Source organism: Haemaphysalis longicornis, unplaced genomic scaffold, assembly GCF_048455015.1.
Source record: "Haemaphysalis longicornis isolate Haplotype H1 unplaced genomic scaffold, Haemaphysalis longicornis Haplotype H1 scaffold_1, whole genome shotgun sequence".
NCBI classification, from domain to species: Eukaryota; Metazoa; Arthropoda; class Arachnida; order Ixodida; family Ixodidae; genus Haemaphysalis; species Haemaphysalis longicornis.
Genome location: NW_027526203.1, coordinates 28,248,044 through 28,265,899, shown reverse-complemented (window position 1 = coordinate 28,265,899; position 17,856 = coordinate 28,248,044). Strand labels below are relative to the sequence as shown.

The 17,856-nt window shown below is 45.2% G+C and overlaps 1 protein-coding gene across 1 annotated transcript in view; it reads right to left on the bottom strand.

Annotated features, from left to right (window-relative positions):
• LOC144175666 (protein crumbs-like) overlaps positions 1 to 17,856 on the bottom strand; it is a gene marked incomplete in the record, with an annotated part of 234,490 nt that overhangs the window by 58,747 nt on the left and 157,887 nt on the right. Inside the window, 2 exon segments of the mRNA XM_077704712.1 lie at positions 9,527 to 10,001; positions 14,236 to 14,357. Of these exon segments, the coding sequence (XP_077560838.1) occupies positions 9,527 to 10,001; positions 14,236 to 14,357 (597 nt within the window).

Here is a 17,856-nt window from a genome sequence, read left to right as displayed (position 1 = left end):
CTTCCCTGCTTAAAACACGAAGCTAGTTTGAAAAGGCTGGCCCCTGGGTGTTACCTGCACAAACAGGTAACCCCTTAAGCTCCTAAATGCTCTGGCCACATTCCTTGATCGTCACTTACATGTGGTTTTTCAGTATACAGGTTTTGCATATATGCAGGCCTAGAAAATCGTTCTTTCGAATTTTTGTGGCTCCCATGACATAGGTTACAAGTGGTCCACGCTGTAAAGTGTAGACTGCTTATAATGTATGCATGTCGCAGAGGCTACAAAAATCCATACCATAAATGGTACCACACTATAACCGCAACCTAACTCTCAAGTCAGTCTTTGTTAGTCATCACTCTTAGGAATGGAACTTGAAAACAGCCGCAGTCTTTACTGCTTTTTTTTTTTTTTTTTTTTCACATCTGCCTCCGCCGCTGTTGCATAATCACAAACCGCAAGTGTTGTCTTACAAACCGTGAACGCAGCATGAACTTTTTTTTAGGGAGCACAGCTGCATTTCATCGTTTCTTCATGTCTATGAACGGATGTCGTGGTACAGAGGGATAACGCAAGCAGGATTTTTTTTCACCTCACCTAGCATACACGATTGCCAAAGGCGGTTTGATTGGCTGATTTCGTCTTTTTATTTCTTTCTCGTGACCCTAAAACGATGCCCCAGAAGCGCTGATCGATCAGTGGGCCCGCCAAAACACCGCACTACAAACAGTATTGTGCTTCCAGCAACCATGTTTTAATTAAGCAGCATGCTTGTATGCATCGAGTCCTATGGGAGGCAAACCGGTGGTCACGAAAACCTGTGTTATATCTGGTGGCGCACCATAAGCGGTTATGTTATAAATGGTCTATACAGCAGTAGATAAACCTCCTGAGTGCCCTCCCCTTTATTTGCTATGGCATGGTACTGGGTAACTATAGCAGCTAGTTAAAACCACTTTTGCAACTAGCCCCCAGTAGCAGCATTTGTGGGCCCCTATGAGCTGGTAGCCGTTGAAAATTGGCCGGGAGGCACATGGCATTGAACGGCACTGCAGATGAAGATTTTGTTCAACATCCACTGATGACAACCAGGGCATGACCAATCAAAAAAAGTGGCAGGAAGATGAGACAGTGATGAAGAATGAAACAGTGATGATAGCAATTAATGTGATGATGAGCAAAAACCAGCATGCCCTCACCAGTACCCTGTGCAGCTTTTCCTAATTGCCTGGTGAACTAAGTGCATCCGAGACTTGAGATTCAGCAGACAAGTGACTAGTGTATGTCAGTGCCTCATGTCTGTACTGTGGCAGCCCTGCTGTGGCCAGAACAAGTAAAACGCTCGGTGCGTGCCAGGAATGTGCCTAGAACAACACCCATGCATTGTTTTTGTGTGTTCTTAAAAGGGCAGATGGGTATTTGGGGGCAAAAAATGGTCAAAAAATCTTTTCTGGAAAATGGCATTTTCGACATCCACAGCCATTTTTCTATCAGACTGCAAATTTTTTTCATCAAAAGGCACCATATTTTATTGAAAATAGCATTTTAAAGTGCATTCTACGGCTCAGTTTGCGCAGAATTCTATGGTAAAACGGCATTCTGGTCTAACGAAAGCGTTCATCTCAGTCTCGTTTGAAAGACCGCCTCTTCATCTTAGATTTCCCGCCACAGGTGCCTCATTTTTTGCCTTTGGTCATGAAGAAAAAAGCATAGAAAAAAAGGTGAAGTGTGCACTGTTACCGGCTGTTGAGTTCATGTGACTGCAAAAGTGACATCTGATTGGTGGAAGCGGATCAGTGGCGGCTGCTGCACGCGAGGTGTAGTGCAAGGGGGTAGCCATCTTCGACTACGGTAAGCGTGTAACTATGCCAAGGCCAGGCTGCAAGTTTAATACGCGACATAAATATGACAGAAAAAGAAAGAAATCTTTGGCAAATACAGTGAAACCCCAAAAATACGACTTTCAAGGGACCACGCAAAAGCGTTGTATGACCGGGGTGTAGTAAATGCCGGCCTAGTAGACGGTCTCACGCGACAGATGGGCTAAAAACTTAGTTAAACTAGTATATTTGTGCGTTCTCGCATGATTTCCGAAGCTTTAGCTCAAATACCAATTTTGCCAAAAAGAAAAAGAAAAACACCTATTTTGTGCCCCCCGCTCCCCTCCACAGCATCCTAGCTAGCCTGCCAGCCAAATGCTGCACGCTACGCGACTCCCGGGCCGTCCAGCGCTATTTATAACCCGCAATCCCCACGTCTTGTGTGCGTGAGATAAGGTTGACATGGTCGAGCAAATTGAGAGGGAAAATGGCGAGTGTGCAAATGTCCAGGCCAAGCGATACGAATGATAGTACCAGGCACGATGGGAAAAAAGCGGCGGCAAAGGAGCGGAGTGACAACACCGCTTTGAAAGACACTGATATGACATACTCAGGCATTGCGTAGTTGATCACATCCACGAAACTCTTAGCTTTGACCACACTGTACGGCTGAAGGTCGTGGGCAATGAAAGTGGTGATTTTTCGTGTCATCTCTTTCGCTCTTTGGGACATCAGCTGGAGCTTTGGCTTGACAATGGATGCAACCAAAACCGGCGACGAGCTTTCCTTTGCCGTGCACTGCTTTGGGGCAACCATTACTTTATGCTGGCGGTCGGATAAGTAAGGCTTGTACTTGCAAGGGTGCTGTTTCAGGTGTCACTAATGTTGTGGTCATTCCAGTTGGGGTCTTCAAAATGGACTGGCAGGATTTGCACCGCACTGGGCTGCCGGAGGGAAGCTGTAAGTAGTATTTCCATGTTGAACTTGCGAACGTCGAGTATGAACCGTTTTCGACGCGCCGAACGACACTGACGCCATTTTGAAAATCGAGTTGTGCTGAATAGATTAGGTTGACTTCAATCTCCCTACTTTGGGCAAGAATGTGTTAGCGATGGCGATAGGACTGACAGAATCTACACGTAAATGGTTGGCTGCGTGCTTCTAAGCTTGTGCCACCTGCAGTCTGTGGCAACGTTTCGAAGTCTGTGCTAGTGTATTCACTGCAAATTTCGAAATTGTCGAATGCTTGAATTCAAGTCAAAGCGAATCCGAATAATAAAATATTCTATCGAACATTCGAATTTCTCGAATACTCGGTCATTCCTAACTTGGCATGCTACCCACATCTGCCAGAAAAACATGGAAAAAAATCTGGAGAGATGGAAGTTGAAGCAGCCCTTTTTCTTTTCGAACAGTCACTTCAAAAGAATGGTGTCAGGTACACAACTATTCTCTCAGATGGCGATTGTCAAACTTTCCTCGCCTTGCAAGATAAAAAGGTGTATGGGTTCATTCTGTGAGGACATCCATCTATGAGGGATGGGGAAGTAGGTGGCGCCCTCTGGGCGCGGTGCGGTGTGTGTGGTGCAGGGAGACTCTAGACTCTGGGGAGTTGTGGAGTGGACGAGCAAGTGAGCGGTTGTGTGCAGGAGAGTGTGAATCATCATCATCATCACCAGCCTATCTACGTCCACTGCAGGGCAAAGGCCTCTCCCATTATTCTCCAATTGCCTCGGTCCTGTGCCAACTGTGACCAATTTATCCCCGCAAACTTCTTGATCTCATCTGCCCATCTAACTTTCTGCCGCCCCCTGCAGCGCTTGCCTGCTCTAGGGATCCAGTCTGTTACCCTTAAAGGAGCCATGAAGAGAAAACACAAGTTTGGTTCATTCAAAAGATTGTCTCGTTAGAATCATACTGACGCCACTTTTAACGTAAACTTCGCTCAAATAAGCTACATAATTAGGAAAAACGGGAATGGTCATGCGACCCACCAGCTCATTTCCGCAACAGAACCTATGATGTCACATGAGCTAAGCTCTGCGATTGGCGGAGGCTGGCAGAAGCAGACGCAAATTAGGTAGAGCTTACAAACTAGACGAACGAGCGATTTGCGCTTAAATTTAGGGCACATTCTTTACAAAGCAATAAGAATGATGGGACAAACAGTGGAAGTTACGAAAGCACATGTAAACATAGAAGTACTGATGCGTTCTTCTGTTCGTACTGCGCACAGCATGCTTGGTTTAGCTGCACAGCACTACGGGGCTTGGGGTTGTCTCAGACGACACTGGCCGATTGACGCAAGCAACGGTCTTACGTGACTCCATTTGTCGAGCGAGCACTGTTTCAGGGAACGAATATTTTCTCCCAGAACAAAAACAAGCCAGGTTTAAATGCGGGCAAAAACAAACCAAACGCTTGCCACGGTATGGTGGCGCCATCTAGGTTACGGAACGTAAAGAAACGCGGGAACAAACCAACACCGCTGTACAGGGTGGAGACAACCTTTGAACGGTCCCGTGCCGCCGCAATTGGGCCAACGGGCTCAACGCATTATTCTTTTCGTTTCCCACGAGACCTAGCAACGCGAAACAGACAATATAATTCAAATCTTCAGTAAACCGCGTTGCGGCGATAATTTTAGCGCGGTTTTCACACAATGACTTGCTTCGGCGGCGAGCGAGCAACTGAAAATGGCGGCGCCAGCGTATACGTGTCTCTACCCTGTACGGCGGATGCGTGAATGAAGGTACTCTAGGCTGCAGAGCGGTCGGTTCCTGTGATGTCATTTGGGACCACGAAAACGCACGATTGAGCGGGAAAATCAAAATTTTAACCTAAATTGTTTAATTTCTCAGTGAATAAAGCACCGTTTGTATCCGGACAAGCGCTGGGGGCACTATAAAACTTGAAATCTTTCGAATAAAACCAACTTGCATTTTCTCTTCATGGCTCCTTTAATGACCAGCGGTTATCTTGCCTTCGCATTACATGCCCTGCCCACGTCCATTTCTTCTTAATTTCTACTAATATGTCTTTAACACCAGTTTGCTCCCTGACCCACTCCGCTCTCTTCTTGTCCCTTAATGTTACACCTATCATTTTCCGTTCCATTGCCCGCTGAGTCGTTCTCAATTTAAGTTGAACCCTCTTAGTGAGCCTCCAAGTTTCTGCCCCGTAGGTGAGTACCGGTAAGATGCAGCTGTCATACACTTTCTTCTTCAGCGACAATGGTAGGCTGCTATTAATTATCTGAGAAAGTCTTCCATATGCACCCCATCCCATTCTGATCCTTCTAATTATCTCTGCCTCATGGTTGGGATCTGGGGTCACAACTTGACCTAAGTAGATATATTCGCTTACCACTTCCACTGCCTCGCCACCTATCTCAAACCGCTGTGCTGTCCCGAGGTTATTGATCATTACTTTAGTTTTCTGCATATTAATTTTCAAGCCCATGGTTCTACTCTGTTCGCCCAGTGCGGAAAGCATGCTTTGCAATTCGTCCCCCGAGTTACTTAGCAAGGCAACGTCATCAGCAAATCTGAGGTTACTGAGGTATTCTCCATTAACCCTTACTCCCACCTGTTCCCAATCCAACGTTCTGAATACTTCTTGTAAACATGCTGTGAATAGCATTGGAGAGATTGTGTCTCCTTGTCTGACACCCTTCCTTATAGGTATTTTACTGCTCTCCCTATGGAGGATGATGGTAGCTGTAGACCCATTGTAGATATCCTCTAGTATTCTTACATAATGCTCATCTACCCCCTGGTTCCGCAATGCCTGAATGACTGCTAGGGTTTCGACCGAGTCAAATGCTTTCTCATAATCTATGAAGGCTATATATAGGGGTTCAATATACTCAGCGCACTTCTCTATCACCTGATTGATCGTGTGAATATGGTCCATTGTTGAATAACCTTTACGGAACCCTGCTTGTTCTTTAGGTTGACTGAAATCTAAGATTGCAGAAATTCGGTTAGCGATTACCTTGGTAAATACCTTGTAGACGACTGACAGTAAGCTGATAGGGCTGTAATTTTTCAAGTCCTTCATGTCGCCTTTCTTATAGATTAGGATGATGTTCGCGTTCTTCCAAGATTCCGGTACCATTGCGGTCATTAGGCATTGCGTATACAGGTTTGCCAGTTTTTCAAGGACAATTTCTCCGCCATCCTTCACGAGGTCTGCTGTTATCTGATCTTCACCAGGTGCTTTGCCCCCTTTCATTTCTTTCAAAGCCTTCCTTACTTCTTCGGTCGTTACTGGTGGGATGTCTATCTCCTGTGAACTACTGTCTCGTTCGGCATTATCCTGTATGTCCTGGCTACTGTACAGATCCCTATAGAACTCCTCGGCCACTGTGACTATTTTATCCCTATTTGTGATGACATTGCCTTGCTTATCCTTAAATGCATACATCTGATTTTTCCCCACACCAAGTCTCTTCACTGCTTTCAGGCTACCTCCATTCTTTGCAGCGTATTCGATCCTCTCCATATTATACTTCCGTATGTCAGCTGTCTTACGCTTATTGATTAACTTCGAGAGCTCCGCTAGTTCTATTCTGTCAGCTGCGGTGGAGATTCTCATGGTTTGCCGTTTCCTGATTAGATCTTTCGTCTCCTGTGAAAGTTTACCAGTATCCTGTCTAGCCATAGTGCCCCCGACTTCTACTGCACACTTCGTGATAATGCGTGTAAGGTTGTCGCTGGCTTCCTGTGTCGTAAACTCGGCTTCCTCGTTAAGAGCGGAATATCAGTTCTGCAGCGCGATCCTGAATTCTTCTACTTTACGTCTTACTGTTAGCTCATTTATCGGCTTCTTTCGTACTAGCTTGTTGCGGTCCCTCCTCAAATCTAGCCTAATTCAAGATTTTACCATACGGTGGTCACTACACCTTACCCTTCCGAGCACTTCCACATCCTGCACGACGCCAGGGTTATCGCATAATATGAAGTCTATTTCATTTTTGTGCTCCCCATTCGGCCTCCTCCAGGTCCACTTTCGACTCTCCCGTTTACAGAAGAACATATTCATTATGCGTAAGTTATTCCGTTCTGCAAACTCAACTAGTAGGTCCCCCCTGCTATTTCTACAGCCCAGACCATGGTTCCCAACTGCCTTGTCTCCAGCCTGATTCTTGCCTACTTTAGCATTGAAGTCCCCCATAACTACGGTATACTGTGTTTTTACTTTAGCCATTGCCGATTCCACATCTTCATAGAAGCGTTCCACTACTTGGTCGTCGTGGCTGGATGTAGGCGCGTAGCCCTGCACCACCTTGAGCTTGTACCTCTTATTTAGCCTGATTACAAGACCTGCTGCCCTTTTGTTAATGCTATAGTATTCTTCTATATTGCCAGCTATGCTTTTATTGACTAGAAGTCCCACGCCCAGTTCTCTCCTGTCCTCTAGACCACGGTAACATAGAGCGTGTCCATTTTTCAGCACCGTAAAGGCTTCACCTGTTCTCCTAACCTCACTAAGCCCTATGACATCCCATTTAATGCCCTCTAATTCCTCGAACAACACCTCGAGACTTGCTTCGCTAGATAAGGTTCGCGCGTTAAACGTTGCCAGGTTCAGATTCCATTGGCGGCCTGTCCGGATCCAGGGATTCTTAGCACCCTCTGCTGCGTCACAGGTCTGACCGCCGCCGTGGTCAGTTGCTTCGCAGCCGCTGGGGACTGAGGGCCGAGGGTTAATTGGCGTATTCATGGGAGGTTGTGGCCATTACTAAAACCAGGGTGACCAATCCTGCTCTGGTGAGGGAGTGCATTGCCGGCAATGGTCGCCGGGGTCAGGCCGCACCCCAAGCCCCTTTGTGCAATTCTATCAATACGCGGATTCTTCTTTTTTTTTTTTTAAATCCGGTGGGAATTGTCCGGCACTGGGATTCGAACCACGGTCCTTCTGCACGCGAGACGGGTGTTCTACCTCTACGCCATCGCTGCATCGCTAGAGTGCGAATAAACCCTGACAATTCAAATTGAAAAAGATAACGTGAACCATGAATGGAAGCGCATGTTTACCAATTTACAAACTTCACTTGTAAAGTGCAAGGGAAGTGGCTGAGAAAATCTTGGAGGAAAGGGAAGACTGACAGGTGACCTTGTCACCAAGCGAAGCTCTTACTATGGTTGAGCCCTGAAATCCCACAAAGGTGATGTTGAAGCGATGAAAAGGGTTGTCTTGGCGACCTACCACCATGTTACGTGAAATGACATGTTGCACAATCACAGCCTGTGCCCACCTGGCCCAGACTCTTGGTGCCACCAAAATGCAGCACTTGCCAAGGGAGAACCCATGCCAAAGCACCAGTATAATTTACCACCACACGTGTGCAAAGCCCTGCTTTCTATTTATCAATGCTTGTCTGATAAGAAGCTGGTCGAAAGGTGTTCACAGGGTAAAACCCAGAACAGCAATGCGAGCCTTCATTCACTTATCTGGGCACTGACACCCAAGGAGCGTCACGCGTCGCTCTTCACAGTTTAAGCCGCTGTTGCAGAGGCAGAGATGAGTTTTAATGCTGGTAACGCCAAAACCTCTTCAGGTATCCTGAAGGCCCTCAGCTTAAACCTTAGCATGAAGAGCCCCAAACGAATGGCCGAGATGGACAATCACCGAGCACAAGACTTTGCTCGCAAGCACGCCTCAGCTGAAAGGGTTCAACAGGCTCTAAAAAAGCGTCATTCAAGAGCTAATAAGCAGTCAGACTACATTCCTGGTGGTTACTAGCAATCTCACACTGAAAATCTGGACACATCCTGTAGTATCTTTCATTAAAATGTGTGCCGTTTGTTTTCTGCACCTTTCTCAAAACTCAAATTTATGACTTCATTCATTCTGCCCACGGATATCTCGGCACCCAAAGCAGGTACAACTGTTTTTTTTTTGTTTTGTTTTTTTTTGCTTGATACCTAAATGTACGGAGAATACATTGTCGGACACAAATTTTCAAGTGGAGGCTTTGGAAAATTATTACTGTGTGCAATTGAACCTGCTTGCGGGCCCTTTCTGGCAGAGCGCGAGAGGAGTGATGTTTAGTGTGTTGTAAAACGACCAAAAATGGCCAAATCAAAGAAGTTCTTCCAACGTTGTATTCTTTAGTGATTTGTCTGCCTAGCCACGTGGTAATCACCATTCTGTATGCAGTGGTTCTTTGGTAATTGTGACTCAAAATAATGGTGATTAATCATTAACTAAAAAAATATTCAACTTGCAAAAAAACTAATTGCAGATTTGAAATCGGCACAAAACCTGCATAGTGCTGTGGAGTTTCAATAAAATTGGCTACTAAATTAAAAAATAGCCCCAAGACCAGCCTGGCCCTTAATTGGCAATGCCAGACTTTTTTTTTCTTGCTTTTCGAAATACAAGCACACACGAGACATGAGAGCAGTGAAAAAAAATGGATACATGGGTGATAAGATACAAGGCATGAACTGCAACATCCAGGCAAGGTAAACGTACCATGCCTTAAAAAGAAAGCAATAGGAGAACAATAAAGAGTAAAATAGTAATAGCAATGTAGCGAGAATTTGTATAAACAGCCGCATAGATGCCAACTGCATGTGGTAAGGCACCTGCAACACTCTGTTATCAGTTGATTACTCAATGCATTCAGCACCAAAGCTGCAACTTGTGCATTCTCCGTGCCCGCAATTTCCAAAACACCGAGTAGGTCCAGAAGGAAGGAAAACCAAACGCACCTCAGTGCCACAGTCGGCGTTGGTATAACCAGGGTCACACTCGCACCGGTACGCGTTCACCAGGTCGACGCAGTGGCCGTGCACGCTGCAGTTGTTGCCTGGGCAGTCGTCGATGTTGACCTCGCAGCGGGTCCCGTTGAAGCCGGGCGGGCAGAGGCACACGTAGCCGGCTGCCGTGGCGTAGCTGAAGTGGGAGAAGAGGCCCAGGTAGTTCTCCCGGTAGAGGCTCGTGTTGGAGCGCTCGAGGCAGGCCGCCCCGTTCTCGCACGGTGGGGTGGACGGCCGCGGGGGATCGCAGTCGGCCACGTCCGTCTCGCATGAGCTGCCCACGTAGCCGTCGTAGCAGTGGCAGTGGAAGCCCCGCACGCGGTCCTCGCACGTGCCACCGTGCTGGCAGGCCCCCACGTAGCAGTCGTCGATGTTGTGCTCACAGTGTGCCCCGTGAAAGCCGGTATCTGTGCAGTTGCACTCGTAGCTGCGGGGTTCACAACAGAGGCGGGAAGAGAGCGTTACAATCGCCTGCCATTGGTGACTCCAAGTATATAAACATGAAATTACTAATAATAAAACATAGTTTAGGCAGGAGGCAAAGTTGCTTCCATCATGACTGCAGCACCATCAAACTGCACCTCCCGCCAATATCACACAGTGAATTGCGTTTACTTCTTTGCATTTATTAGTTCATTATAACCTGTTTTGTGTAATGAGGCTTAAAGGAGCCATGAAGAGAAAACACGTTTGGTTCATTCAAAATACGTATTGCCTCGTTAGAATCATACTGACACCACTTTTAACGTAAACTTCGCTCAAATAAGCTACATAATTTAGAAAAAAGGGAATGGCCATGCGACCCACCAGCTCATTTCCCGCAACAGAACCTATGATGTCATTTGAGCCAGCTCTGCGATTGGCGGAGGCCGGCACAAGCAGACGCAAATTAGGTAGAGCTTAGAGCTAGCCAAACGAGCTATTTGCGCCTAAATTTAGGGCACATTCTTTACAAAGCCATAAGAATGGTGGGACAAACAGTGGAAGTTACGTAAGCACATGTAAACAGAAGTACTGATGCGTACTGCTGTTGGTACGCGCACTATGCTTGGTTTAGCTGCACAGCACTGCCGGGCTTGGGGTTGTCTCGGACAACACTGGCCATTTGACGCAAGCAACAGTATCTTACGTGACCATATTTTTCGAGCGAGCACTGTTTCAATGAACGATTATTTACTCCCAAACAAAAACAAGCAAGGTTTAAATACGGTCAAAAACAAACCAAAGGCTTGCCACGGTATGGTGTCGCCATCTAGGTCCAGGCAACGTAAAGCAACGCGGGAACGCCACCGTAGGGTACCTGGAGGCCAACACCGACGTACAGGGTGAAGACACCCTTTGAACGGTCCCGTGCCGCCGCAATTGGGCCAACGTGCTCAACGCGTCCTTCTTTGCGTTTCCCACGAGACCTAGCAACGCAAAACAGATAAGATGATTCAAACTTCACCAGTAAACCGCGTTGCGGCGGTAATTTTAGTGTGGTTTTGACAATGATTTGCTTCGGCGGCGAGCGAGCGGCCCAAAATGGCGGCGCCAGCATATACATGTCTCAACCCTATACGGCGGACGTGTGAATCAAGGTACTCTAGGCTGCGGAGCGGTCGGTTCCTGTGATGTCCTTGCAGACCCTGAAAACGAACGATTTAGCGGGAAAATCAAAATTTTAACTTAAATTAATTAATTTCTCAGTAAACAGAGCATCGTTTGTATCCGGACAATTGCTGGGGCACTATAAAACACGAAATCTTTCGAATAAAACAAACTTGCATTTTCTCTTCATGGCTCCTTTAACGGTATTAAGCAAGAGTTGTAGAAGACAAAGCCCGCAGTTTACAAATTTTTTTTCTTACAATTTTTACCTTGTTAAATTATGAAAAAGCCTAGAAGGCTCGCACTTTGCTTGGCAACTGAGATAGCAAAGATTGTAACATAAAGCAGCATTAAGCACTGCTGTTGAGTTATTTTTTATCTTAAAACGGGTAATAAACTCTTGTAACATCGCCTTGCTCATCCCGCCGAAGAAGCAATGTTAGTCTTAACTTCAACTGTAAATCCCTGCTCAGCTAATCAGGCTTTCAGTATATGAATGCCAAACAACAGTTCAAATTTCCACCTTTGCTGTTACAAATCAAGTCGAACATCACCTAAAATATTTTCCAATATGAATGTTCTAGTTTAATGTGTCTTGACACAAAAAAAGAAAAAAACTGCCACAAGTGCACATTAAAAAAAATTTTTACGGGGTCAGGCACTTGTTACCCACACCTCTTTTCAAGTGCTTGTGCTTCATGAAAAAGTTAACAATAAGACAAGTCATGCGTTGTGCTGCTGAGCACGAGGACACAGGGTCAATCATGGCCATGAGGGCCATTTTCCTGATGGAGGTACAAAACAGAAATACCCGTGCGCTGAGGTTTCGCTACTCATTACAGCTGCGCAGGTAATCTGGTCCACAGACGACATCCACAATGGCAGGCCTCAAGGTGCTTTTTTGGTGCATTTAACACCAACATTTGAAGACAAGACCAGTAAACCAACGAAATAATTAAACTTAGTGAATTTTGTCATAAAGAAATACGAGTTTCTCCATACTTTTCAAAAAAAAAAAAAAAAAGGATACGCTTTGCAGCTTACCACTCCTTCACCCACTGGAATCAAGCACTTTCTAGACAACCTAATGACTGGTACCTCATTGCAAGCTTCATGGCCAACTAGTGTGTCTTTTGGTGTTTTGCTTTTGCCATTACAGACATAGGTGTTAAGCCCCAACAGCCTCCCACTTATCTCTAGCATGACGCACTAACAGTTACTGATGACTGATGATGCACTGCAAGCTGTGGCTGGTGAGGCCGATGCCAGGGCAACCTTCACATTGCTCAACCTCAAGGGTTTCTGGTGCATCTTCAATGGCCAGGCACATCCTGTGCCATTATACAGTTGAACCTCGATATAACGAACCTCGATTTAACGAAATTCGCGATATAACGAATTTTTTCAAGTTTTCTATCAAAATTTTGATAAATCCATGTATTTTTATCTCGATTTTACGAAGTAATTTCGTGCGACGCTTCCGATTTAACGAAGTCATGGCGAGAAAGGAAGACCGAAATTCCGGTCGAGGCAAGTTTTATTTTGCCTCTCAGAGCCTACATCGAAAACATTCAGTACTCACGTTAACTCTTAAAAGGCTAAGATGAAAGAAAAGCGGTGAAATCTGCGGTTGACAACAATTAAAAGCGATGAAAGAAGCTGCTCAAAAACCACTAGCGGTCATGGACGGTTTGTTAGTGCGGCCACCATTTTGACGTCTCCATCGTTCCCTATGCCAGCGCCCTCTATGCTTAGGCTGCCGAAGCCGACTTCAAGTGTTTTTTTCTACGCGCCCTTGCTCACGGTGCGGCTGCTCTAGGTTGTGCTTGATAACCACATTATTTTGTTCGTCCATCATTAGATGAGTCTTGTAAGCAGCGTGAGCACTCCAAGGGAAAGAAAAGTGTTCCGAACAAGAGCCTGAGGAAGTGTCGGTGAAACCGAAGGCCACCGAAGTGATGGATGCCATCGACGTTCTGCGGAGGCACGCAGGAACACGAGAATGTTTAAAAGCAAGCCTTGTTTGCGCTGTCAGCATACGAGCGTCACGTAAAGCCCACCCTGGTCAAGAAACGCCAAGCACTGCTTACGGACTTCTTCACTACGGCTTGAACATTGAGTGCTGGTGGCAATAAATTGCTCTCTGAACGTGGTCAAAACGAGTTCATTAGAACGCTGCGATGCAGAGAAATCAGTTTCTTTAGGGCTCAGCGGGCATAAAAGTAATTGCTTAATCAAATTTGGCCAGAAGATATTTAATGTAAGCTTTCCGCTTCACCGGGAGCACGTAAGTGCTGCTCCACAAAGTGAAGCGGTCTGTGTGTACTCAACTCAACTCTCAATCATGGCTTTATCTTGAGTGTCGTGGTTGCATCACGCGCCCATACTGCAGAGCCTTTGTGCATGAAAAAAGTCTTTCGAAAGCTTTATAGCACCCTTCCGCTAATGGCCCGCCACACCCCTCAACGCCGCGCCTAAGCCTACCACTGAACGGACGAAAAGAGGCGTTACTTCGAACCAGCACCTCGCCGGGGTGAAGTTCACGGGGCATGGACGCGGGTTCAATTGACTAACAGCGGCGTTTAGTAGTGACCGAAATTAAAAAAAGAAAAAGTGGAAACCTAGTCTGCTATCATATTCAATGAGGCGTTGCGGAAAAAGCACTGGTTTTACGACGACACGAACTACTGTCAGCTATCCGAATTCCATTGCCTAAGTGTTGAAGCTCTTAATTCACACAATTTTCGAGGCCAGTTTTAGTACAAATTTTGCTTTAAGTGGAGAGGTAACTACATAGCAGTTGTTTCTGAGCGATGGGCAAGGTTTTGAAACCTCAATAACTGGTTAAATTAACTGTAAAATCGAAACCTCGATTTTACGAAATTCTCGATTTAACAAAATTTTCGCCCGCAAGTACGACTTCGTTATATCGAGGTTTAACTGTATTACAAACATGACACCCTAGGCCGATATTTGCCATTCCAGTTGCTTCTCATCCTTTGGCACTGCAAGTTTGACGCTCGACTGCCCAGAGTATGCTACGAAACTCAAGAAAGTCTGTCAAAGCTCACCCGTTCACGAGATCAATGCACTGAGCTCCGTTAAGGCACGGTTTTGGCTTGCACTCATCGATGTTGGCTTCGCAGTAGGTGCCCTCGTAGCCCGCAGGACACACACAACGGAAGCCATTCACCTGCAATGGAGCAGTACACACACAATGCCACTGATTCTCCAATAGGAATACAATACACATACAAATACATGTTTCCTGACTCAGAAAACATGTCTCTTGTAACCCAGGTCGCTTATAACCAAAAAATTCTAAAAACACTGAGGAGTCGTACTACATTACGTTTCTGTTGCAAGCCTTCCTGTTGCTCACATTTTCTGCCCTGCAATATCCTCATCGTTACCCTCTTCCTTTGGTTCGTCCCCTAAGGCACCACTTACATGCGCAAGAATCATATGATCTGCAGGCTACTCAAAGCACACAAGGCTCCAATCAGCAGAAACAAACTCCTCAGAAGGTTCTGGAAGCTCTGCGATCTCTTGGATGCAGGCCCAAGATTCATCTTCGAGGCAGTCCTCTTTGAAGTCTTCCATATAAGGCCCCTTTTCCATAAGGCCATTTTTCCATCATGTCTCTTCTATATAGGGAAGCATTTACTCTAGGGACTCAAAAAAGTGGTCCTCAGTAAGAGAGTTTCTGTTGTGACCATGTCTTTTATAAAAGATGTTGCTAACATGGCAAACATAAGAAAACCAACCCAATTACAGTTGAACCTCGTTATAAGAGACACTGATGTAAGAGACAAATGGGTATAAGAGACACTATTCACCCACATGGTTGACTGCCCTATCTTTCCCATTAAATCGACCTCTTTTATAACAGACATTGGATGTAGAAGATTGGTTATAAGGGACAAGTCATCCTAGAAGTTTAATCAATAATCTCGCTTGTAACCGACATTTTAACTTCAGATGCAATGCCACCAGTCACTAATTGCAGTTGCTTCCATTGTGGAAACACAGGTGGACGACAGACGCCTGCAGTCGCTATTATTATAACTTCGGCAAACACACAGTGGTTCAGTCAGCTATGAAATGATGATGAGAAGCCCTGCCAATGGAAATGCAACTTACAGAAGTGGTTGAAGCTTACTGCCATCCATTGGATGAAGCGCGATCGCACATGCGGGCTCTCCCACTCGCATAGCTCCCAATCAAGAAGCACTGCAGATGTTGAGTCCTGCAAGCGTAATGAATAGCCTGAACACACAGCGGAAGAAGCTGTGCACTCCGGCTATTCATCAGGCTTGTGAACTCAACATCTATGATTGATCTTCCACAAACAAGGAAAGGAAAAAAAGCTTGTAGAATCGGTTGTAAAAAACAGTGTAAATACAGTCATGAAGCAAACAAAGTTTCATAAATTCTGGGGCCAAACATTAATTAGAATTAATCTTCTGAAACATGCTGTAGCATTCTTTTCAGCTTATATTAGCCATACAGTGCCCACATTGAACTAGGGTCTGATTAGTAAGTGAAAACATGACTCCCTGCTTATAAGAGACAGAAACTGCTCCCCGGTACGTGTCTCCTATAAAGGGGTTCAACTGTATTCTCAAATGTCTCTAATAATCAAGTGGTTTAACTGTATTCGCAAACCTCTAGTACAAAGGCCTCTAGTACCCCTAGTACCCATAAAAAAAAAAAAAAAAAACATTTGGTCCAGTAAGCCACAAATACAAGACACATTTTGAGTCAAATGAAAGCTTCTTATATCCTATTGGGCCTCACTAATGATTCAAGCATTCTTTGGTAGTAGTTAGGGATATCAATGGCACCTGTTAAGTGCCGTCCGAATACTGCTGTGTTCAACACAAGGATGTGAAGTCACCATTGGAAATCAAGAGCGATTTCCTAAGCTAGGCTAATGTAATTGCCAGTAATGAATTTCTGCTTAATTTAGCTGCAAATAGTGGCTTTACAGAATACAAAATATAGGTAGCTTATGAAAGCTCAGTAAATGATGTTAAAAGAAGTAGCAATGTTTTTTTATTTAAATTAATTCAGACACTACTGGTAATACCAGGTACATATGTATTTCATTTCATGTATGATATAAGAAGCCAAAGCATTAAAACAAATGCATGATAAAAGTTCAAGCAAGCAGTATACTCTATTTACCTGTATAATGAACCCACTCGCATAATGAACCCTCCCCCCATTTGTCTTCTTGAAAATTTACTTTTTCATAACTTTGAATACAAAATGTAGCAGGAATATGTTTTCATCTCAGCATAGTTGCTGATGCTCTAGACCATCGCAGTAACTTTATATCACGCTACAGTACACACAAAAATGCTAAAAATGCATTCTAACATAAAGAAATATCAACAGTAGCAGGAGACGTGAGCGTGAAGCCGTGGCTCACAATTTAAAAATTGCGTGCCTGAAACACGCGTCAGCAGCGTCTGCTGAATGCAAAACAACCCTTCTTGCGCCATAAAAACGTTACGGTGTTTGAACAACGCACAAAACGTACTCCACACTACTTCCCTGCTCTTTGCTGTTCCGGCTAGTTTTGGTGGTGTGGGAACAAAGCACTAAACGTACTCTGCACTCCTCTGCTCTTGTTGTTCCGCGACTTCGCCATTACACTGCGTGGTTTTGTCGTTCAGCTGTGTTCAGACCTTTTTTTGTGCTCCTGGTGCGCACTGTACGATGGGCCAGTACATGAGCCACACAGCCAGATTTAAACTGAAGGTGGTGGAGCATGCGTTGATGCACATGGAAACTACACGGCTGGGCGGCACTTTAGTGTTGAACCACTGCGTGAACGCTACAGGCGAAACAAAGTTTTTGGGCGTGAACATAGATCGCCCTGTGTTTCATGGGGCCAAAGAAGGGAAGTTTCCTGGTGTGGGAAAAGAAGTTTTGGAGTGCCTTGATGGCACGAAAGATGGTGCGCTGTGGGCCGGCAACAAATGTGAGGTGGCAAGCGACTTCAGTAAGGAGGACAGCTCCATGGCGAGTAGGGGCCACTAGCATGTTGAGAATAAAGAAGAAATTTGATTACATAATTACCTGTGTTTTTATGAAGCTGGCAAGGCTCTGACAGTGCTTCTCTTAGCAGCATTATTATATAAAATTTCAATCTTTTAAACTGTTGCAATTTTTTCCCGCGTAATGAAGCCTCCCCCCAAATTAATGCCAAATTTTGCCAAATTTTCTGGGAAAAAAGTGGGTTCATTACGCGAAGAAATATGGTACTATTTGTATGCAGAATAAACGTTCACATTATCCATCCTTAAACAAACAAAAATAAGTAAAGTCGAATGAGTGCTCAAGGTTTCAGTTCAAATCAAACAACTAAACAAAAAAGTTACTGTGGAACTACGGTTCCTACAGAACGAAGTTTAGGTATAATTTGAAATTGAACATCCAATACTTCTCCAAGCCTCTGCTGTAGTGGAATAGTCTTGCTTCCATTTCCCCACCACTACCTCTTGCAGTGTCTTTTTTCCTTCTTGTTCCCATTGTTGCTGACATAATAGCAGCTGTATCTTAGTGCAGCAGTAAACACAAGAAACAGTGCTGTTGGGAGGCCGCGTGCTTACTGAGCCTACTCTTGTAACAGTGAGTCTCCTCCCACTACCAGCAATTTGGGGCACACAATAAACCACCTT